Source organism: Phascolarctos cinereus, unplaced genomic scaffold (genome assembly GCF_003287225.1).
Source record: "Phascolarctos cinereus isolate Bilbo 61053 unplaced genomic scaffold, phaCin_HiC Scaffold_3;HRSCAF=262, whole genome shotgun sequence".
Taxonomy (NCBI): domain Eukaryota; kingdom Metazoa; phylum Chordata; class Mammalia; order Diprotodontia; family Phascolarctidae; genus Phascolarctos; species Phascolarctos cinereus.
Window position 1 is genome coordinate 83,930,698 of NW_027555736.1, and position 24,396 is coordinate 83,955,093.

The following is a 24,396-nucleotide window of genomic DNA, read 5'->3' on the forward strand; positions in this document are numbered from 1 at the left end:
TGTGTGTATAAATGATTCCATTAACAAAATAGAAAATGAACAAATCAATGACTTGGGCATAGGAATACAATTAAAAAAAAAACAACAACTAGAAATGCAATAAAGCCAAACCCCTCACTTTCATACCAAAGTAGAACTTCTAAAAAATCAAAGAAAAGCTTGGCATAATTGAAAACAGAACAAAACCCCACAATTAATAAAGCTAAGAGCTTTTTTTTTAAAAAAAAGACTAATAAAATAGGTAGTCTGATTTTAAAAGAGAGGAAAACTAAATTGTTCAGAAAAAAATGAAAAAAAGGAGAATTCACTCCTGACAAAGAGTAAGTAAAAGAAATATCAGAAATTATTTTGCCCAGAAAGATGTCTCTTAAATGAACAACTAGATGAAATAGATGAATACTTTAAAATGTGAAACACATAGAATAACAGAACTGAAGTTATTTAAATAGCTGAACATTAGAAAAAAATGAATAAGCCATAAATGAATTGACAAAGAAAAAATCTAGGTCCAGGTGGTTTACAAGTGGATTCTATCAAATATTCAAAGAATAATTATTTCTAATATTAAATTAAATGTTGGCAAAAATAGGAAGACTTTTCCTATGATACTAATAATAAACTAGGGAGAGGCAAAGGAGATTGAAAAAAAAAACAAACTAAAGACTACCCATTGTTTTTGGTTCTTTCCTCTGAGGCCAAACTGAACTATTCTTATTTCTCTTCCACGAGACATCTGTTCAGATTCTGGAAGATGGCTGGTATGTGTCTCCTAAATCTTCTCTTCTCCAGACTGAGAAGCCCAGTTCCTCAAATTTATCTTCAGATGGAATGAACTAGATTACCCTTCTCCATTTTAGTTGGTGTCCTCTAGATGCTTTCTAGCTTATCAGTGGCCTTCCTAAAATGTGGCACTCAGAGCTGAACACAGCATTCTAGATATGATCTTATCTACATATAAATATATGTAGTAGTGAAGAATCAGTTAAATGGCAAATAAATGGAACAGATAATAAGTGAGAAAAGTTCCAAGAAAGGTGAAATCACTCTATGGAGAACTTGGATTCAATTTAAAGAGAAATGTGATTAAGATTGATGAAGATGAAGAAGTTGGGCATTTCCAACTATAGGAACAGTCTCTGGAAGGGCTTGATAAAAAACATGAATTGTCATTGCTCATATTGATGTACTTTCATAGACTTTTTTTTTTTTACAGGGATGGGGCAGGAGGCTTGGTGGTTTTTTTGGGTTTCTTTTTTTTTAATTTATTCTATTAATTTATTTTGTTTTATCAACAATCACTTCCATATGCTTTTGAGTTTAAAATTTTTCTCCCCTTTCCTCCCCACCACCCTCCCCAAGACAGCACACAATCTGATATAGGCTACACATTTACATTCCCGTTAAACATATTTTCACATTAGTGAAGTTGTAAGTAAAAATTAAAACCAATAGGAGGAACCATCAGAAAGAAGAAACAAAACACAACAGAAGAGGGGAAAAAAAAAGATAGCGATCAACTTCCATAGTTCTTTCTTTGGATGTGGATAGCATTTTCCAACCGAGGCCTCTGAGAGTCTTAGATCCTTTTGCTGAAGAAGGGTTAAGTTTATCAATATTAGTCATCGTGCAACGTGACTGTTATTGTGTACAACCTTTCTTGGTTCTGCTCACTCAGTATCAGACTATACAAGTCTTTCCAGGTTTTTCTGAAGTCAGCCTGTTCATCATTTCTTATAGCACAATAGTATTCCATTACATTCATATACCACAACTTGCTCAGCCATTCCCCAATTGATGGGCATCCTCTCAATTTCCAATTCTTTGCCACCACCAAAAGAGCTGCTATGAATATTTTGTACATGTGGGCCCTTTTCCCATTTTTATGATCTCTTTGGGATACAGCCTTAGAAGTGCTGTTGCTGGGTCAAAGGGCATGCACATTTTTATAGCCCTTTGGGCATATTTCCAAATTGTTCTCCAAAATGGTTGGATCATTTCACAACTCCACCAACAATGCATTAGTATTCCAATTTTCATACATCTTCTCCAACATTTATCATTTTCTTGTTTCGTTGTCTTGGCCAATCTGATAGGAGTGATGTGGTACCTCAGAGTTGTTTTGATTTGCCCAGTTTTTCCAGCAGTTTTTTTCCAAGAGTAAGTTCTTATCCCAGAAGCTGGGGTCTTTGGGTTTATCAAATAATAGATTACTATAGTCATTGACTACTGTGTCTTGCATATTTAACCCATTCCACTGATCTATCACTCTATTTCTTAGCCAATACCAAGCAGTTTTGATGGTTACTGCTTTATAGTACAATTTAAGATCTGGAATTGCTAGGCCACCTTCCCCTGCATTTCTTTTCATTAGTTCCTTTGATATTCTGGACCTTTTGTTCTTCCAAATGAATCTTGTTATTATTTTTTCTAACTCTATAAAATAATTTTTGGTAGTTTGATTGGTATGGCACTGAATAAGTAAATTAGCTTAGGTAGGATTGTCATTTTTATTATATTGGCTCGGCCTACCCATGAGCAACTGATGTTTTTCCAATTATTTAGATCTGATTATTTTTGTGTGAAAAGTGTTTTGTAATTGTGTTCATAGAGTTCCTGGGTTTGTTTCGGGAGGTAGACTCCTAAATATTTTATAATGTCTACATTAAGTTTAAATGGAATTTCTCTTTATCTTTTGCTGTTGGGCTTTGTTGGTAATGTACAGAAATGCAGGTGATTTATGTGGGTTTATTTTATAGCCTGCAACTTTGCTAAAGTTGTTTATTATTTCAAGTAGTTTTTTACTTGATTCTCTAGGATTCTCTAAGTATATCATCATGTCATCTGCAAAGAGTGATAGCTTTGTTTCTTCTTTGCCTATTCTACTACCTTCAATTTCTTTTTCTCCTCTTATTGCTAAAGCTAAGGTTTCCAGTACAATATTGAATAACAGTGGTGATAATGGACATCCTTGTTTCACCCCCAATCTTATTGGAAATGCTTCTAGCTTGTCTCCATTACATATAATGCCTGATGAAGGTTTTAGATAGATGCTATTTATTATTTTAAGGAAGACTCCATTTATTCCTATGCTTTCTAGTGTTTTTAATAGGAATGGGTGTTGTATTTTATCAAAAACTTTTTCTGCATCTGTTGAGATGATCATGTGGTTTCTGTTGGTTTTGTTGTTGATATGCTCAATTATGCTGATAGTTTTCCTAATATTGAACCAACCCTGCATTCCTGGTATAAATCCTACCTGGTCATAGTGTATTATTCTTGTGATAAGTTGCTGTAATCTATTTGCTAATATTTTGTTTAAAATTTTTGCACCTATATTCATTAGAGAAATTGGTCTATAATTTTCTTTCTCTGTTTGGACTCTTCCTACTTTAGGTATAAGCACCATATTTGTATCATAAAAAGAATTTGGTAAGACTCTTTCTTCACCTATTTTCCCAAATAGTCTATATAGTATTGGAATTAATTGTTCTTTAGAAGTTTGATAGAATTCACATGTAAATCCATCTGGCCCTGGAGATTTTTTCCTAGGGAGTTCATCAATGGCTTGATCAATTTCTTTTTCTGAGATGGGGTTATTTAAATATTTTACTTCCTCTTCGGTTAATCTGGGCAATTTATAGTTTTGTAAATATGTACCCATTCCACTAAGATTGTCAAGTTTGTTGGCATATAGTTGGGCAAAATAATTCCTAATTACTGTTTTAATTTCCTTTACCTTGATGGTAGCTTCACCCTTTTCATTCTTGATACTAGAAATTTGGTTTTCTTCTTCCTTTTTTTTAATTAAATTAACCAAAGGTTTAATCTGTTTTATTGGTTTTTTCATAAAACCAGATCTTAGTTTTATTTATTAGTTCAATAGTTTTCTTAATTTCAATTTCATTAATTTTTCCTTTGGTTTTCAATATTTCTAATTTGGTGTTTAGTTGAGGATTTTTAAGTTGTTCTTTTTCTATTTTTTTTACTTGTATGCCCAATTCATCGATCTCCTCTTTTTCTATTTTATTTATGATTTAGAAATATAGAACTTCCCCTAAGAACTGCTTTGCTGCATCCCATAAATTTTGGTATGTTGTCTCATTGTTGTCATTCTCTTGAATGAAATTATTGATTGTTTCTATGATTTGTTGTTTGACCCAATCATTTTTTAGGATTAGATTATTTAGTTTCCAATTATTTTTTAGTCTATCTTTCCATGGCCCTTTATTACATATAATTTTTATTGCATCATGATCTGAAAAGGATGCATTTAATATTTCTGCCTTTCTGCATTGGATTGTGAGGTTTTTATGCCCTAGTACATGGTCAATTTTTGTGTATGTGCCATGTACTGCCAAGAAAAAAGTATATTCCTTTCTATCCCCATTCAGTTTTCTCCAGAGGTCTATCATACCTAACTTTTCTAATGTTCTATTCACCTCCTTAACTTCTTTCTTGTTTATTTTGTGGTTAGATTTATCTAGTGCAGAGAGGAGGTTCAGGTCCCCCACTAGTATAGTTTTGCTGTCTATTTCTTCCTGTAACTCCCTGAACTTCTCCTGTAAGAATATGGATGCTATACCATTTGGTGCATATATGTTTAGTAATGATATTACTTCATTGTCTATGTTGCCTTTTAGCAGGATGTAGTTTCCTTCCTTATCTCTTTTGATTAGATCTATTTTTGCTTTTGCTTTGTCTGAGATCAGGATTGCTACCCCTGCTTTTTTTACTTCAGCTGAAGCATAATATATTCTGCTCCAGCCTTTTACCTTTACCCTGTATGTGTCACTCTTTTTCAAATGTGTTTCCTGTAAACAACATATTGTAGGATTATGGTTTTTAATCCATTCTGCAATCTGTTCCATTTTGGGAGAGTTCATCCCATTCACATTCACAGTTATGATTACTATCTGTGTCTTTTTCTCCATCCTTTTCCCCATTTATGCTTTTCTTTCTCCTTTCCTTTCCCCCTTCACTAGTGTTTTGCTTTTGACCACTGCCTCCTTCAGTCCCTTCCTATTATCCCTTTCCCTTTTCTTCCCCTTTACTCTTACTGCTTCTTCCCTCCCTTCTTTCCCCCTCCCTTTTCTTTCCCTTTTCCCTCCTACTGCCTATAGGGCAAGTTAGATTTCTATACCTAACTGATTATTTATGCCCTTCTTGAGCCAAATCTGATGAGAGTAAGGTTCAAACAATGTCACCCCCTCCCTTCTTTCCCTCTGCTGTAATAGGATTTTGTGTCTTTTCCTGTAATGTAATTTACCCTTGTCTGCCTCCTCCTTTCTCAGTACATTTTCTAAGATCAGATTGATCCACTTATTTGGATCCATTTAACCCACTTGATTAGATTTTTTTTTATCATTACATCAAAGTCAACTAATATCCACCCTCTTTATGTATACTCCTTTAACATGGTGTAATAACAATACAGTTCTCAAGGGTTGCAAGTGTCATATTCCCTTGTAGGGTTTAAACAGCCCCCTTATTAACAACATATTGTATCTTTCTGTCCCATTTACCTTTTTAGTCTTCTTGAGTCCTGTACTTGAAGATCAAATTTTTTGTTGAGCTCTGGTCTTTTTATCAGGAAAGTTTGGAAGTCTCCTATTTTTGAATATCCATCTCCTCCCTTGAAAAATGATGCTCATTTTTGGGTATTGATCCTTGGCTGCATTCCAAGCTCCTTTGCCTTATGGAATATCATGTTCCACCCTGTGGTCTTTTAATGTAGAAGCTGCAAGGTCCTGTGTAATCCTGACTGTGGTTCCATGATATTTAAATTGTTTCTTTCTGGCTGCTTGCAGCACCTTCTCTTTCATCTGGTAATTTTGGAATTTTGCTATTATATTCCTTGGCATTGTCAATTTGGGATCTCTTTCAGGTGGTGAGGTGTATTCTTTCTATGGTTATTTTCCCTTCTGGTTCTAGGACTTCAGGCAGTTTTCCTTTATGATTTCCTGAAAGATACTGTCCAGGCTCTTTTTTTCATCATGATTTTCAGGTAGTCCAATAATTTTTAAATTGTCTCTCCTGATCGATTTTCCAGGTCGGTTGTTTTACGTGATATTTTACTTTTCATCATTTTTTTCTTGTTTGACTGATTCTTGCTCTCTCATAGAGACATTAGTTTCCATTTGTCCAATTCTAGTTTTTAACAGATTGTTTTCTTCTGTTAGTTTTTGTACTTCCTTCTTCAATTGGCCAATTGTTTTAGGATTTTTTTCTTCAGTTACTTTTTTTCCATTGGCCAATTGTGTTTTTTAGGGACTTTTCTTCAGTGTATTTTTTTCCAATTGGCCAATTTTTTTTGAAGGACTCTTCTACCTCTCTCATTTGACTATTAAAATCCTTCTTGAGCTCTTCTAAGAAGGCTTTTTGGGCTTCAGACCAGTTCATATTCCCTTTTGTTGTTGCAGATGTGGGTTTGTTGACAATGTTGTCCTCTTCAGAATTTCTGTCTTGATCTTCACTCTTCTCATAATATGAATCTATGGTGTTTCTTTTTACTCATGTTTCTTTATTCCCTGGCCTTTAAAGAGATTGAGCTCTCCTGCTGGGGAACAGAGGGTACTGACCCAAGCTTCTTGTGTTGGGAGCCTAGGTCTTGGTCACTGGCTTTGTGTGCTGGGGCCTCTTATGTTGGCAATTGGAGGCTGTAGGTTTCTGGCAGCTTACCTCATGTTGGGCTGGAATCAGCAAGGCTGGAACTTTCAGGCAATTCTAGGTTGCCTGCTTTTCCTTTCCTTTAGCTTTCTTCAGCTCCTTTTAGATGGGTGCTGCAGGTGTTTATCTGCCTGGGGCCCCTGCAGTGTTGTCTCCTCTTTCTGCTAATGCACTGGGAGATTCCTTTGTGGTAGAGTGCTGAGGACCTGGTGGTTTTCTGAGCTGGTTTCCACCATTCCCCCCCTCACTGAGGCACTCAGAGGTCCAGGTGTTGGTGTTTGCCTGCTCTACCACCTGGGCTTCAGATCTTCCTTAACATTGGAGGCTGTAGGGTTCTGACAGCTTACCTGGTGTTGTTGGAATCAGCAAGGCTGGCTTTGGAAGACTCAGGTTTTTCTTCAGCTCCTTTCAGATGAATGCTGTAGGGTGCTTATCTGCCTGGGGCCCTTTGTAGTGCTGTTTCCCTTATTTTTGCTGAGGCACTGGGAGACCCATTTGCTGTGCTGTTGCACTGCTGTTCCCTGTCTTTCTTCTAGTTCAGCTGTTCCAGTTTTTTTTTTTTCTGGGTTGATATTTTCTGAGTTTTTAGAGGTTGATAGGGGAGGGTGAGAGTGACTACCTTTTTACTCTGCCATCTTGGCTCCCAGAAGCAGAAGTCTGGGAGGCTTGGTGTTTTTCATGCCTCCCATGGTTAAGACACAGGTAAACCACTGTTCTACAATGTTGACAACTTTTTACAATTTTCAGAGCCAGAATACCAGAATATTGGTTTGAGAGTGCTTTCTCTTGATAGAACCCCAAATACAACAGAATGGCATTATAAATATGTCTTAAAGTCTCATTTTACTTAAGTGCTGTTGTTGGGTTAGATTAGGTCTTTAGAATGTGAAACAGTGGGAGATGCACCAGCTCTGGAGTCAGAGGCCTTGAGTTCAAATCCCTCTTCTGATTTTTACTTCCCATGTAAACTTGGGAGAATTCCTCAAGGCTCAGTTTGGTCATTTGGAATATGAGAAGGTTGGGCAATATGGTCTCTGATGTCTCTTCTAGTTCCAGAACTATGGTCCTGTGATCCCATGTTAGTGCAGAGAAAAGTATCAGTTGAAAATGTAGCATACTTCTTGGGTTAGCTGAACTAGTTGATAATAGTAGTAGTACTAATAATAACCATAGTATGGTTACCACCATTGCATAGTGCTTTATGGTGGCAAAGTAGGTTATAGGTAGTCAAGGTATTGTGTTTGTGTTGTGTGTGTACTTGTTCAGTCAGACATGTCTGACTCTTCACGACCCCATTTTGGGTTTTTCTTGGCAAAGAGAGTGGAGTGATTTGTCATTTCTTTCTCCAGCCCATTTTATAGGTGAAGAGCTGAGGCAAACAGGGTTAAGCAACTTGTCCAGGGTCAAATAGCTAGTAAGTGTCTAAGGCCAGATTTGAACTTATGAAGATCCACTGTACCACCTAGTTGTCCCATGTGTATGTGTGCATACATACATACACACACACCTGTATGTGTATATATATACATATATATATGTATACATATATATATATATATGTATACATATATATGTATATATATATATGAGAAAGGAGAGAAAGAGAGGGGGAGGAAAGGAGAGAGAGAGAGAAATAGAGAAAGAGAGAGACAGAGAAGAGAGAGAGAGAGAGAGAGAGAGAGACCCAAGTTCTAACCCTGCCTCAGACATTTACTAGCCCTATGACCCTGAGTATGTCAGTTAACCACTGTTTGCCTCAGTTTCCTCATTTGTATAATGGAGATACCAATAGCACCCACTGTTATGATGATTAAATGAGATAACATATGTAAAGCACTTTGCAAACCTTAAATCACTTTATAAATGCTTATTATGGTTATTATTATTAATCATTATTCCTATTTGACAGATGAAGAAACTGAGGCTAAGAAAGATGAAGCAACTTGCCCACAATCCCATAGTAAAATGAATCTTTAGGACTTAAATCCTAGACTTCTTAATATCAGGGCAATTCTCTTTCTATCACACTACCTATCACCTGTGATGATGAGGGATGGAAAAAAGCCATTTTCTAGGAATGAGAAAATGAAAACAAAAGAATTTCATTTTCACGTGAAACAATGAGATGTTCCATTCTACCCTTGTTTCCCACGTTAGTGATGTGATTCCCACTCCTCCCACCCCAATGATGAGACAATAGATCAAGAGCACTTTGTAAATTATTAATCCTATGTACTAACTTTGGCAGATCCTATTAAGTTGGGAAAAGCATTGACTATGTACTCAAAAAAAAAATTATATGTTTGGCCACATGAAGACCTGCCTAGTTAAGTTTAAGGAGGCTGATCACTAGAAGGTTGGTAACACATCTCATGAAAACTACCTGCTAATGTGTAAACTGTCATAATATACATCTGGAGTTGTGGGGAAGGGAGCTGTCCACAGCAGTAAAATCATAGATCCTGAAAGCAGCATGTCTGGGAATGTGAAAGACTATGGACGCGTGAGTTTCAAAGATTTGATGAATTAGCTTAGCTTCCATATATTTTAACTTAGACAAGTTCCTTTTAGAAGGGTAGTACTCTGCAGATGGCTCTCACTATAATAATTAATCTTTGCCAAAAGGATTTGGAGGGTGCCTTTCCCCATACAGAATGAGTTTGATTTCTTTCATCATCCCCCCCACCCCCTTTCCCTCTTCCGATCACGTACCTGTGGAGCTTCTGATGGTAATAGCTGACGAGTGCATAATGACTCGATTGGTTGATATATTCACATTAAAATCTTGTTGTGACTGGCTAGTCTTGCAGTGCATTGGCACTAGGAATAAGGGATTCAGAACACTCTTATAAGAATGCCACATCCAGAGCTGCTTCCTGGGGTTTCGGTTAGGTCTGATTCCTTTGTTGTTCCTATTTTTTGTTTCTGACTTTGGCTTATACAGTTTCTTCCACACGTGGAAATTTTCTTAGTAAGATTTTCTAGGCATGATGTTTTTCACACACAGTGCAGACCTGCTGATTCCTATAAACACCTAACCTAGAAGGCAAAACCATAATTCATGGCCTTTACCTCTCTGGTGGGGAGATAATGGCCAGTTAGAATTTAATTCTCATATCAAATCCTCAGAATGGCTTTGGTGTGACTTTTAATATGTGTGAAAACCTTATATTTTCACCTAAGTGAGAAATCAGGTAAAGTCTTAAGAAACTGACCAAAGACATTTATTTCTGTATTTGAGTGTATTGGACTACTGGGTGTACTGCAGACCTCCAAAGGAGCTGTGATTCTGTTAGTATAGACCCTTCTTCTAATACAGATACATCACCCAACTTCCTCACACCCCTACTAGTAAAATAAAACAATAAAACCTGGTGTCACACTTTCTGGGGCTGTACCTCTCTGAATCTAACTTTGTTGTTCAGTCGTTTTAGTCATGTCTGACTCTTCATGACCCCACTTGGCGTTTTCTTGGCAAAGATACTACAGTGGTTTGCCATTTCCTTTTCCAGCTCATTTTACAGTCGAGGGAACTGAGGTAAACAGGGTTAAGTGATTTACCCAGGGTCACACAACTGTTAAGTGTCTGAGAGTCATATCTGAACTCAGGAAGAGTTCCTCTTCTTGACTGCAGGCCCAGCATTCTATCTATTGTACCACCCTACTGCCCCTAGGCTAGTCCTTATGTGATGGACACAGCCCATTGAATATTGGCAACATCTGACTTGCAGCCTGCATTTGAAGTCTTTCTTGCTTGGAAGCACCAGCCCAAATTCAGAGTCCATTGACACAGCCTTTGGAGGCCTAGAATTGTACATATGCTCAGATTAGGCAGGGTTTCAATTTATAGTCAGGTTAGTCTTCTGAATAGAACATTTTGTCTAACTGCTTCTGTTAAACATCTCCCCTTCAAAACATATCTAAGGCATTAGAAACCATTATTGAAAGCCCAGAGAATGTCAATGTTTGCTCTCTATAACAAGCTTTTTTAGAGTGATACCGCATTTCTATTAATATAGGCTTGTTATAGTTATTATTATATTATTCTCCATTTGAATTCTGGATTCTTTCTCTCTTTCCCCCAAAATAAATAGGATTTTAAGTCTATTGCTTATAGGCACTGAGGAATAAATGCAGGAAAGAAAAAAATGCATTGCTGTGGACTATAGTAATTTGGAGCCATGTAATAGTTCAGGAGCAATATACAAAACTCTTCAGTAAAGCCATCTCTGTAAAATGAGGATAATAATACTTAAAATGTCTTTGCCTACTTCATATAGTTCTTTTGAGGAAATCCCTTTGTCAGCTGTAAAATACTTTATAAATGTGAGCTGCTAATATAAAAAAAGTTCAAAATTAGTGGCATGTCGCGTTAGTGTCATGTTTATGATATAGCACGGAAATTCAGGCCTGGGTCGTATTATAATTTTTCATGAATTTGCCACATTTTACTTAGTAATACATGCTCAGATGTCAGTGTATAAGATATGCAGCACTTGAAGGCAATCGAGTCTTTCTTTCAATGTCATATTTTAGATTTTCTGCTAATTCAGACAGAGTTCCTCTATGCCCCTAAAGGCTTTCTCAACCCACCAACTCTTGCAAAATAGTTATCCATCTGAACTTGTAGAGGGAATTTTCTCCCCTGAAAGTTCTATACTCTAAAGAAATCATATCCAAATAAAATGAAACCACCCTTTCATTTCTAGGATAGTTATAGCAAAGAGATCTATGGGATGAGGAGGAGAACAACAATATGCAGCTTAATTTTTCTGATGCCACTTCCTCTTAAGCATATGACATATATCCATTTCTTTTCTCTCACCTAAACTACAGTCTTATATATCCAGCTGCCTCCTGTACATTTCCACTTGTGTATATCACTTATCACCTGAAGAACCTGTCCAAAACTGAAGTCATCAGTTTCTCTCTCAGGCAGCTCCTCCTTCCCCCCTTCCCTGCCTCTGTTACTGCTATAGTCATTCTCTCAGTAACCCAGACTCTTAAAAATTGGTGTCATCTGGGACTCACAGAATCACAGGGTTTGAGTTAGAAGGGATCTCAACCACCATTTAGTCCATACCATACATTAAAGGAATCTCCACTGTAATGTATCTGATGCATGGTCATCTAGTCTTTGCTTAGCAGAGCTCCAAGGAAGGAAAAACCTGCCACTTCTGGAGGTAACCCATTATACTTTTAGAAAATTCTAATTATTAGAAAAATTATCCTGATACCAAGCCTAAATTGTCTACTTTACAGCCTCTACCAGTTGTTTCTGGTTCTGCCCTCTGGGGTCAAATGGAACAATATTAGTACTCCTCCTCGTGAGAGTCCTTCCAATTTATGAACACAGCTATCATGGTTACTTGAGCCTTCTCTACTCCAGATGAAACATACCCAATTCCTGCAACCCCTTCTACCCCATCACACATCTAGTCAGTCACTAAATTCTGTAATTTTTTTTTTCCTTTCTGGTATTTCTCCCTTCTATTGGTTTCCCTCCATTTCTACTACTCTTATCCTGGGCCTTATCTCATCATGCCTGGACTATTGCAACAGTCTCCCTAATTTTAGACTTTTCTCCCTGCAATTCATCCTGTATTACCACCACCAGACTATATTTATATGAACAAACACTGCTTTCATCAAGCTATTCCTCCACCCTGAAGCCTCGCATGGCTCCCTCCATCCTGTACATCAAATCCTAACTCTTCCCCAAAGTCTTCAGAACCCGTTATAATCTGGCTCTGCCCTACTTATCCAACTTTATTTCTCATTACTCACAAAAGTCCTCTTCTAATCAGACTAGTCTCCTCATTACCCAAGAAAAGATGCCAGGCCTCTAATCCTGTAGCCCTGGACCTTCATTCTTGCTGTTGCCCTTCACCTAGAATACCCATCCCCTTCACTCTGTCTCTGCATCTTTTAAGACTCTATTTAAGTTCCAACTCCACTATTACCTGATTACTCTAACACTTATATTCTGTCACACACAGTTTAGGACTTAAAACTATCTTGCTTCCTGTGCCAGCCTTTCTTCTCAGCTGAGCTGTGGGCTCTTTGGAGATAGGGACCATGTCTTAGCTGCTTCTGTTTCCTTCACAGTGCCTGGGGCATTGCAGTAGGTGCTCAGTGCCCTAATTCAGTGCTACAACCAAAGGGAGATATAATGGCAAGAGGCACTTTAGGCCAGGGTTCTGAAACCAGTATTTATTGATCCCAAGTTCTTCATTCTTATGACTACCTTCTGCCTAAAAAGAGCTCTATTCAGATCCCCATGCCAGCCAAAAGGGCAGCTATAATACATGTGAAGCTCAACAAGCCTGAGTCAAGTTTACCTTGGCCCCTGGTACATGGAAAATAGAAATATATTCCAGCTTCACTCCAAGGCCTATTTAGCCTCAACTTGTACTATTCCTTTTCATTCTATTTCAAAAATGAAGTATGTTTTTTTTAATCACATTTTTTTTTCTTGTAGTTGTGCTGTGAAAGACCAGGAAAGCAAAGTAATAATGACTTTTCAGGATGGCATTTTGTTTTCCCCATCTAGTATTTGGAAGTTCCATTTCCATAATGAATGGCTCAGTCATTCCATGAAGGAGGAGATATGTTTGTGGTGACTTTTCCATAGGTGTGACTTGGGGCTATAGGTATTTATAAAAATCTAAAATTAAAAGCCTAAAATCATTCTTCCAGTTAGGACCATTAATGGAGCTTCCAAATATGAAAAATGTGAGCTCCTCAAATTTATTGCAAAGCTGCACTAGCCAAATGCTGCCTGGAAGCATGTCTTTGGCTAGATGACTCGTCTTAAAAGGAGTGTGTCAGCACTTGAGTTAGGAGAGAAGTACTCTCATTTCATTTTTCTTGCATTTTTTTTCTCTTTAACAGCCAACGATGGGGATTATTGGCGTCTCCTAAATCCTGGAGAATATGTAGTCACTGCCAGAGCAGAAGGCTTTACCTCTTCAACCAAGAACTGTGCCGTGGGTTATGACATGGGAGCTACTCGGTGTGACTTTACAATCAGCAAGACCAACCTTGCAAGGATAAAAGAGATCATGGAGAAATTTGGAAAGCAGCCCATCAGTCTACCAGTCAGGCGCTTGAAGCTGAGAGCCAGGCAAAGGCGTCAAAGAAGATAAATGCCTGACACATGGGTTTATAAGTCCTGTTTGAGTCAAAACCAATTGTATTAGTTGCTACATAGCCAACATGCTCATTGTTATTATTATTTTTTCAATTCAAGACATGACAGTTAGTATGTGTGTATTGTGAGAAAAGTCCCAGAACACAGAGCTCAAGGCTCAGAATATTTCCCATTTTGTGGTCTTTATATGAATTGTTTAGGCTGAGTGTAGCAAGGTAAGATCAATTGATAGACATGGACACGTTGGCTTCGGCTTATAAAAAAACAAACCAGCAAAGTTAGTTTTAAGATCACCTTCCTAAATGGGGGTGAGGATGGGAAGGGGGAAGAAACATTTTTTGTTTATATGACAGCAGGAATTCCATGTCAGCTCAGAAATGTGCACAGTTAAAAGGACAGGATTATAGATTTAGATCTAGAAGGGACCGTCAAGGTTATCTGTTCCAACCTCCTCATTTTACCAATGAGGACACCAGAGGAATTAAGCAACTTGCCCAAGGTCACACCAGTAGTACATAGCAGATCCAGAATTTGAACTCAGGTTCTCTTACTCCAAACACATCTCTTTTTACTCTGTACTCCACTAGCCCATGGCTTGGCTATTATTACTGTTGCTGCTTAAGATGCTGGTGGGCATCCTAACAGATAGAACCTCATTAATTCTTTGACATTCCAAGCCACATCAAATAAACCCTACATTCTGTAAACAATAAGAAATGCACCCTGAGCTATGAGGGGGCCTCCTCCAATTAATGTAGTGTTTGTTTGTTTGTTTGTTTTTTCTCAACAAGAAAACTTTTATATAAAAGGAAAGACGGGTGTCACAATGAGAACTGTGCTAGAAATAATCCTACATTAATGGTCTGGCAATAGACTTTCTGAGGAGTTTGTTATATTCATCTTCTACAGAGGATTACTCTGCATAAGCTGTTAGGTCAGTACCCTGGATAATCACTGTGCCCCATCCTTCAACACAGGATCAGTGGCATCAGCTTTCCTGTAGAGAAGTAATGCTTTCAGTCAGTTTCCATTTCTTGGCCTAGTAGGACTCTTTACAAGACCTAAAAAATGAGTGGCATCGAGACCCCTCACTCCTCAGCTATACTCATTTCCCTTTACAGAAATGCAAATAGCAAAACTGACCTAACATAAGCCCAGAGAGTCAGCTTTAGTGTATGAAAGGCCTTACCCACCAAATTAGGCATGTGCCATTGAAATTAATGAGAGATTGCCTGGAAAAGTATTCTATGGATCAGTTTGAAGAAGTTGGCTAACTATAGGAGAACATTTCTCCCTACTTTCTTTTTAAATAGTGCTGATAGCCTGCTGACCTGGAAAGAGAGGGGGAAAAAGAAAATTGTGAGTTCTCTATGCTTATTCCCTTTAAAAGTATCAGACATAAATTCTGGGTCACTGTAAATTCTCTAATCATAGGATTTTGCTAAAGATCAACCTTATAGGAGAAAAGCTTGCCTCCCTCAAAGATACACATGCACGGCCTACCTCTCCTCACCTCCCCTTGAGAGGCCGTGGTTGAGGCAGTATTCTGAAAGCATTTCCTGATAGCATTTTGCCTTTCTTTCCAGATGTGGAATGACAATACTTTATGGGCTGAGATGGCCCTTAAGAATTATAACCATCTTTTGCCATTCCAAGGAATTTAGCTGAGAACTCCCTCCAGTTGATTCCCTATCAGTAGTTCTGACACTCGTCAGTAAGACAGCTATAGCAGTCACATCACTGTTGTCATTGGGGTTCTTTAACTAGAGACTCATCAGTCACAGACTCAGAAATGGGCACTAGCCCTTAGGTTGTCTGGTAAGATCACCTAAGTCTTGACCTATTTGTCTTACATGATTATCCACCAGCTTCAGCATCACAAAATAATAAATTTATTAAATACCCACTGCATACAGGGCACTATACTAGATGCAAAATGAGAAGTAAAATATAAATCTTGCCATCAATATAGGTCACATTATATTGTGGAGTTAAGGTGTGTATTTTGTGTATGCAAATAACTATAATACAAAATGATCTATAATAAGTGCATAACCAAGTGATATCCTAGGTGGAAACAGGGAAAGATTGCTTTTGGCTGGGGCAATCAAGTGAGACTTTTCTGAGGAGGTCAAATTTCAGTTTAGCCCTATAGGATAGGTAGAATTTCAACAGATATGGGAAGAGTGGAACAAAGAGAGAAGAGTTCAATCCATTTGAAAGGACATGAGCAAAGGCCTTGAGATGGATAATGCAGCATATTCATAGAGTCAATTCTATCACTGTTTTTCAGTGTTCAAAATGAAAGGCATACATGGCCACCCTAGATCTTATCCTTTCCATATATTTCCTGAAAAGATGTTGTTTTTCAGATTCCTTACAAGTTTTAAAAAAATGCAATTTCATATAGGAAGAAAGAGAAGCAATCACTGGAATCCATTTACTGGCTTTCTCTCCACGTAAGAATTCTTCATTTTAACAGTCTATTGTTTGCGTAACTAGAGATAAGCTTCCAAATGGTTGACTGATTTTTTTTTTCTTGCTACCATTTTTCTTGGTATTTTTCCAGTTAGACCAGTAATTCAAGTTATATCACAAAATCAACTCTATCCCCTCATATTTATTTTTCTTGTTAAATATCAGGGCTTCATAGAATTTCTGTTCTTAGTGTGACCATCTTTTTATGCTGAAAGATGTTTGAAAAGAGACAGTATAATATGGCAAATTAGCCCAGGCATTGCTCCTTTGGAGAATTGCCTTTTTCCTTTGTGTTTGTGTGATTAAGCCTCTGATCAGGGGAATGCACAATTCATTTACTTTGCATACAGCAGTGGAGGAAATGGGATATGCCAATTTGACCAGCAACCATCAGTAAAGCCGCTTACTTAGGTGTCTTTGTAAAATCAGTTAATATGAGTATTACTTTATTTAAATTACATCTGGATTTAGAGAATAAGGGATGAGGATCGGGATAAGGACTAGATCTGTGGTTTCATTTGGTATAGGGAATTGCTATGTGAGGAAATGGCCTTTACTAATGCAAGTCTACACTTTCTCTGCAGAATTACATGAAACATTGAGATTTAAGTGATTTTGCCCAATATCACACAGACAATTATGCCAGAATCAGGACTTGAGCCCAGGTCTTCCTGGTTTCCAGGCCAGCTTTCTATCCACCACAATACAGAATTATGAAGCAAAGTGTCTTTTAAATTTAAGGATAGAGTACTGGGGCCCAGAATTATAGCTAACAGACTGAAGTTGCATTTGTCTGTTTCCTTTTCTTTTCTTTTGAATGGAGAAGTTGTCTTCTTAAATCTTTTACAAAGTAGATTAACAATACCAGCCCAAGTTAATTGGGGATTTTCAGTTCCTCAAGGAACCATGTCTGTTTCTATGTGACCACAGCCCAATAGGACTAGATATTTAAAATTAATAATAATTGAGTAAGTTCTATTTGCTGAGATTGATCTTTATAGCTGAACCATGTGGCGGTGATTCAGGAACCCCAGTGCCACCTTTTTCCATGGTCTTCATGAATATTTAAGATCTTTGTCTAAATCACTATTCCCTAACATATGAAGACAGTCTCCTACCTATATCCCAGGATTTCCAGAAATAATTAAAACAAACAAATACAACAACAATCACACACACACACACAAAAAAACCTCTGAGAGCTCTGCAGCTAACTTTGAGATCTGTTGGGTTTTTTTAACTGTTTTGAGAAAGGAAAAGAATCATAGGTATTCATTTCATAAACTTGGCTGTCAGAAATCGGGACAAAATGTTGCACAAAGAATTTATGAAAATAGACAATAAAGCAGTAAAGCAGCTGATCAGCCCCTGTTGTTTTTAATGTCTTAGGGGAGTTGTTCATTCCCAGAGTATTTCTGGGGCACCTTCCTGCACACCAATTTGGCCTCAGAATCCTTTCGCTTGAAATAAAGTGACAAAACCCATAAAGGATGATTTGCTGATGAAGTTACCCCAAGGATAAAGAGAAGTTGGGGAAATTTTGGAACAAAATAGAGGAAATTGGGCCTATTTTAATAGTGAAAATTGTCATATTTAATTCAAATTTGTATATGCATTCTTTCACATGCAGCATTTTAGAGGGACAGATAGAATGACACTTTCTCACAGAAATCCTGTTCACACTATGTCAAATACCAGGTCTCACAGAACCCTGGCCCTGAGAGTTTCTGCTACCTTAAGACAGCTCATGCTTCATGCTTATGCTTAGGATCTCATGGGAGAAGGATCTAGCTCAGAGGTTATCTAGTCCTACAGCCTCTTTTTACACATCAAGAAACTGAAGCCTAGAAAAGTTAAGCACCTTGCCCATGGTCACACAGGAAGTAGAATGTAAACACCTTGAAGACAGGAATTTTTTTTTTTCATTCTCTATCTTCAGTTAGTATATGCTTAAGAAACACTTGTTGGCATAGATCAGATGGGGTCCGTGAGCTTATTTGTTAACCATCTAAAAACATAATTTATTTCCTTTGCAATCCTATGTATTTTATGCATTTAAAAACATTATCCTGAGCAGGGGTCCATAGACTATTGCCCAAAGGGTCCATGACACAAAGAAAGTTAAGAACCCCTATTCTAGATGATTTCTAAGGCTTCTTCAAGGGCCAATGTTCTATAACATTTCTTTTCTTTTCTTTTTTTTTTGCCTTTGGTGATCATAAACTTACATTTTAATTTCCTGGTTCTATTTTGGACTTTTTTTGCTAGTGAAAATATCTGTATTTGTATTTTATCATTCTTCACTGTCTTGTCACTTTTTTCTACCAATCACTAAGCAGTGTTGTAGTTTTTAGTTCTGTTAATAATAATTAACAATTACAAATAGTGCTAGAGTTTATAGATTCTATTAAGGACAATTTCTCATCCCTGTGTGAGGTTTTATCATCATCATCTTCTCTGTTTTACAGATCAGGAAAGTGAAGGTCAGAAAAGTTAAGTGGCTTACATATATACATGTAGCAGCTTACATATATAGCAACTCCTTGGCTACAATGTATCAGACCTGGGACTATATCCCAGGCATTCTGACTTTAGGTCAGAAGTGTTCTTTCCACTCCTCCAAAGCTGTCTCTTATGAACTATCTATTGAATTTGTCTTAAGTGCATAAAACCAACGGCATCAAATATTATCGTAACTATAGATATTATTGTTTGAGCCAGTTTGGTTCATTTGTCAATTGGTGTACATACGTGTTCATTTTTTTTTGAAGTTTTAAAAAAATATACACTTAATTTTGTCCACAGAAATCCCTTTAAAATGAGTTTATAGGTATTCATCAACTTATCTATTGATGTAAAATAGAGAAAATGTGCATTAGGAGACAGAGCTAAATTCTCCTGTCCATGTTGGAAGACTTAAAGTCAGGAGATTTGCTTTTATTGATAACTCCACCATTAACTACTATCTTTTTAACCATGGACAAGTCATTTAAGCTCTTTAAACTTTAATTTCCTCACAATAATCTAATATATTTAATATATGATTCAATGTATTTAATTACATGAATATTCTATGCACAGAAAATAATACTTTTGTACTAATTGCCTTATAGGGCTATAGTTGTAGAGAAGATGCTTTATGTGTATAAAGGGAGAACTAAGAGAGGGATGCTACCTACATCTTCAATCACTATGTGAAATTGGGGTTGTTTTTATTATCTATGCCTTACAGCAGTGTGGGAATCACAGGATCAATGTCTGTGGCTGGAAGAAACCTGAGAGGTCATCTAATCCAATTGCCCCCCAATTTTACAAATGAGAAAAATGAGAGGATAAATGACTTAGTTCTAAGAGGATGTCGATACCAAATGTCAGAGGTAGGATATGAATCTAGGTCTTCTGACTTCAGAACCAGTGCATTTTCAAATAACCTCTCAGATAACCATAACCCTATTCCAGAAGAAGCTTTTTGTAAGTCCTGCCATGCTGGAAAGATTTTGAGTGTGGTGCAGCAGCAGAATCTGTGCTATAAATCTGAGAACCTTGTGTAGCTAATTTCTAACTAATTAGAGAGGTTCATCTCCAGACAGTTGGCTACCAGATGAAGACTATTTAAACTATAGGAAATAATAATCCTTAATGGAAATCTTGTAATCTGCAATTAGCAGAAAGAATACCCATTGCAATAAAATTACAACCAGTGAAGTATGAAAGAATTGTTTTTAATTCATCAGTATTCTTCAGTGGCTAAAGCATGACAGAAGTTGTTTTATTCAATCATTCTTGTGTTTCACAAGCACATATTTGTTTTTGTTTTTGTTGGGTTTTTGTTTTTGTTTTTGTACTTTGTGCTGTGTCCACCAGAGTACTGCATTTGATGGCTGAGCCTGAACATCGAGGGAATGAAATCCCTAGGTAAGATCTCAACCAAAATGTGGGTATCATCAGGTACTCAAGCTAATTTCCTACAAATTGTTGGCTGTGAAGAGCAACTGATTTAGAGTATTTCATGTTAGTGTTAAAATGATTTTTTTAAATTAGTGAACTAGTACTCTCATTTGCTTCTGGTGAGTAGATGATCTTTTCCTCGTCTCTCAATCACCTGAGTAATGATGTTCAAGTCCCAGTGGCATAGTTTGGAATGAGGGTGGAGTTGGTAAGGATACCATAAAGTGGTTCCCTTTTTGGCTCAGTGCAATCCTATGTCCTGCAGCGCAATATCGGATAATGAATCTGGCCATCATTTAAGTAGGGTCTGCACCATGGTGTGGTGCACACAGGGTAGGGAAAAGAGGTGAGTCAAGAGGAGACTCCCTGATGTATTTTAAGGTGGCAGATTGGAGGAAAGAATTCAGCTCATTAATTAATGACCAGCAGTAGCCTCTCGTTACCAAGATAGGTTTTGTGCTTAAAAAATGGGTTTCTGTTCAGGAAGTTACACCAATTTGCAAAATAAACTACAGAAGAAGAAGCCAGTTTAAAGGTACAAGTGTTCTGCTGAAGATGTTATTTTCATCTGTAACATACTTGATAAATGCTATGTTTTCTCTAGGGTATTAGTAAGTGTTAGTCATTCTAATCTCTGGGATTGTGCTTGTGTATTTATTTATCATTGTGCAATTTCTAAGCAAGTGATACTTGGCAAATAGAACCAGAGATAATAGCAGCATCCTCTCATTTGAAGCCAATGATATTGTCATCAGATTACACATGATGCAGTTATTGGATGAGCTGTGTATGTGTATGTGTGTGTGTGTGTGTGTGTTGTGTGTGTGTGTGTGTGAATTTATATGTACATCATTGTTAAATTATGTATACTTCAAGTCTGCTTCAGCACCAACCAAATGAAAACTGAAGTAAGGAAAAGAGAGTCCTCTTGGTTTTTTGAACTTCGAGCTTTTGCTTTCAGCCCTAAAGGTCTCCTTAGCTGCTACCATTCCTGGGCTCTTATTTGGACGTATCAGTTTCAGCCCCAAGGGAACAGGGGCCCAAGGAGCAATATCACTTCAGATCCCAACAATCAGGTGCCCCAAGAAATACAATCATGTCCTGTCCCTAGGGAGCAGGGGCCCTGAGGAGCAGTTTCAATTGCAATTCCAAGGAATCAGAGACCCTTCCCTGTGCTATAATGTTGACCAGGAGAGCAGTGACAACACCTCTCACCAAATCACACAACTTGGAAGCACCAAGAACTTCCACAACCCAAGAACTAGCTCTGAAAACAGCAGTGGGCAAAAGCCTGAAGCTTGAGACAGTGTCCCTCCCTCACCCCATGCAGGGAGCAAAGCCTAACTTTAACATAAAGTTCAAAATCAAGAAATAGGGTGGAAAAATGAACAGATAACAAAAAAGAACTTCTTAAAAGCTATTATGGTGACTCAGAAGACAATGAAGTCAAAAAAGCCACAAGCAAAAAGAAAAGAAAAGTTAATAGGACACAAGCCCAATAAGAATTCCTGGAAGAGCTAAAAAGAAATTTTCATAGAAGTAGAAGAAAATTAGGTAAAGAAATAAAAGGAAAGAGGCACAAAAATATTGAAGAAAATAACACCTCCTTTCTATCACTCCCTCACCTTTTATCCCCTTCTCCTCCTACTTCCTTGTAGGGTAAAGTAGATTTCTATTCCTATCTGAGTTTGCATGTTATTCCATGTGATGAGGGGGGTGGTTCCAGAAAGACCTAGGAAGACATATATGATGCAAAGTGAAGTAAGCAGAACTTGGAGAACATTGTACACAGTAACAGAAATATTGTAAGGATGATCAACTGTGAAAGACTTAACTGCTTTGATCAAGACAATGATCCCAGACCTAACATCCAAAGGATCTGTGATGAAAAATGCTATCCACCTCCAGAGAGAACTGATGAACCCTGAATGCATATTGAAGCATACTTTTTTTTAAACTTTCTTTGTTTTTCTTGGGTGTTTCATCTGTTTTCTTTTGCAACATGACTAAAAAAAAAATAACAGGAGAAAACACAGGCAAGCCACTTATCTCAGAAACACAGTTTCCTCATCTGTAATATTTTAATACTCATCTTTAAAATAGAAATGATAAAGCAATAAAGTGTTATGTAAATGTGATAGATAGGGATTACACCTGTGACTTCATTAGAAAACTCTACTAATGCAGGCCAACACCTTCTCTGCCACTAAAAGTCTTAGAGAGTTGCCTAGAGGAGAGATATCAAAGTAGAGGCTCATGGATAAGTAGCAAAACTCTCAAATGCGGCCACATGAGATTAAAATGGAATTGGGAAATGTTTAACAAGACTAAATAAAAATATAATACAACACATATAATGTGTATTTCTCAATTTCCAAGTTGATATGCAGCCTGCAGGAATTTATTTTTCTTTGAGTTTGAAACCTCTGGCCTAGAAGGTTGAGAAGTTAAGTCACTTGCTCAGGGTTACAAAGCCATCCTGTGTCAGGATACTGACCTGACTTTAACTCAGGTCTTCTTGGCTTCAAGAACAGCTCTGTATCCACTATCTGAATCATTATCATCATTCACATTTTGTAGTGCTATTGAACTAACCATATGTTCTGTAAAGCTGTGACCAGAAGGGTGCATGCTCCATTGGGTTCTACCAACACGTTGTTCTACTTTGTTTTCAAAAAGGACCAATAATATCATGGGGTGATGTCTTGACTCATGTTTGAACTGGATTAGAGTGAGGCAGAGTTGTACAAAGTCATAAGCCTCACTCTCTCTTCCAGAATCGTTGAAGTGCAGTGGTAAGAAAAAGTCAAGATGACTGGCAATAAGCTAGGATGCAGTGGATGACCTTGTCATCTTAGATGCCTGACCAAGTTCTAGGAGCTCCGCAGCACCTACTTTAGCCACCTTCATGCCCTTTGAAACAAATTGTCCTCATCCATCTTTTTTCTCCTATAAGAAGTCTTCACAAGTGTTCTATCTATCAAGATGGAAAGGTGTTGAATATAGTCCTGCAGCAGTTCATGCCTGGATGTCTATTATCCAAGAACCAGCTTTACCAAAATGTAGTAGAGAAGGCACTCAACTTGAAATCAGGAAGACCTGGATTCAAATCACATTTCAGACCATGTGATCCTGGACAAATCACTTAACTATCTCTCCCTCAGTTTCTTCATCCATAAAAATGAGGGAGGTTGGAATCAATGGCCTCTAAGATCTTCTCCAACTCTAAATCTATAATCCATGTTCTAAAGTCACAAAGGCTTAACACCGGAACATTAACCACCAGGTGATAATGTTTTTCATCCACAAGTTTCCTTAGAGGGAGTTTGAAGGATGAAAAGGAGGACATATCCCCAATCTAGGAGACAGTCTTATGCAATGCGTCAGAGTCAAGAAAGGAGAAACTTCTACAATACACAATTGTACTTGGTATCTCCAAGCTTGAAGCTTCTTTCTTGATTTTTTTTTCTTTAAAGTAGAAAGCAACAAATGATAAAGCATATGCATTCTTTTTATCTCCTCAATTCCATTCATTTCAACAAACTGAATGAAGCATCTATGATGTGTTAAGCAGTCTTTCAATTGAACAGTTCAGCATGGGTACCATGATGAATAAGGGACTTTTTTGAATGTTTAATAAAATAAAGCTTAATAATAACAACAATGATAGCTGACATCTGTATAGTGAGCTATATGAATTATCTCATTTGACCTTGTTGTTTTTGTCCATCCTTTGTTTTAGAAGAGGACCGATGACATCACAGGGTGATGTCTTGACTTGTGTGTGAATTGGATTTAAGTGAGGCAGAGTTGCACAAAATCGTCACTTTCACTCTCTCTTCCAGAGTCCAGAGTCATCCAATTCCAGTGGCAGAACAAAAGTCAAAACAATTGACTCCAAGAAGCTATAGCATGCTCAGTAGCATGTAGTAGCAGTAGTCCCTGGTAAAACCATCTCAGTAGACAGCTCAATCAGATTGAGGGTACCCAACAGGCCTTAAACTTGTTAGTGAGTTAAGGGGATATCTACCTCAAGCATGTGAAGACTTCCCCCAGCAGAATGGACAAATGAGACCAATTTGTTCCAAAAGCCATGAAGGGGGCTAAAACACGTAGAGCTTGCTCAGATATCTAAGACAACAAGATCATCC

The 24,396-nt window shown here is 37.5% G+C and overlaps 1 protein-coding gene across 1 annotated transcript in view; it reads left to right on the forward strand.

Moving 5' to 3' along the window:
• Positions 1–17,658, forward strand: part of CPXM2 (carboxypeptidase X, M14 family member 2) — a 219,216-nt gene extending 201,558 nt beyond the window's left edge. Inside the window, exon 14 of the mRNA XM_020964119.2 lies at positions 13,561–17,658. Coding sequence (XP_020819778.1) covers positions 13,561–13,814 — 254 coding nt within the window. The 3' untranslated portion in view covers positions 13,815–17,658. The remainder of the gene's footprint in view (positions 1–13,560) is intronic.
• The last annotated feature ends 6,738 nt before the right edge of the window (positions 17,659–24,396 follow it).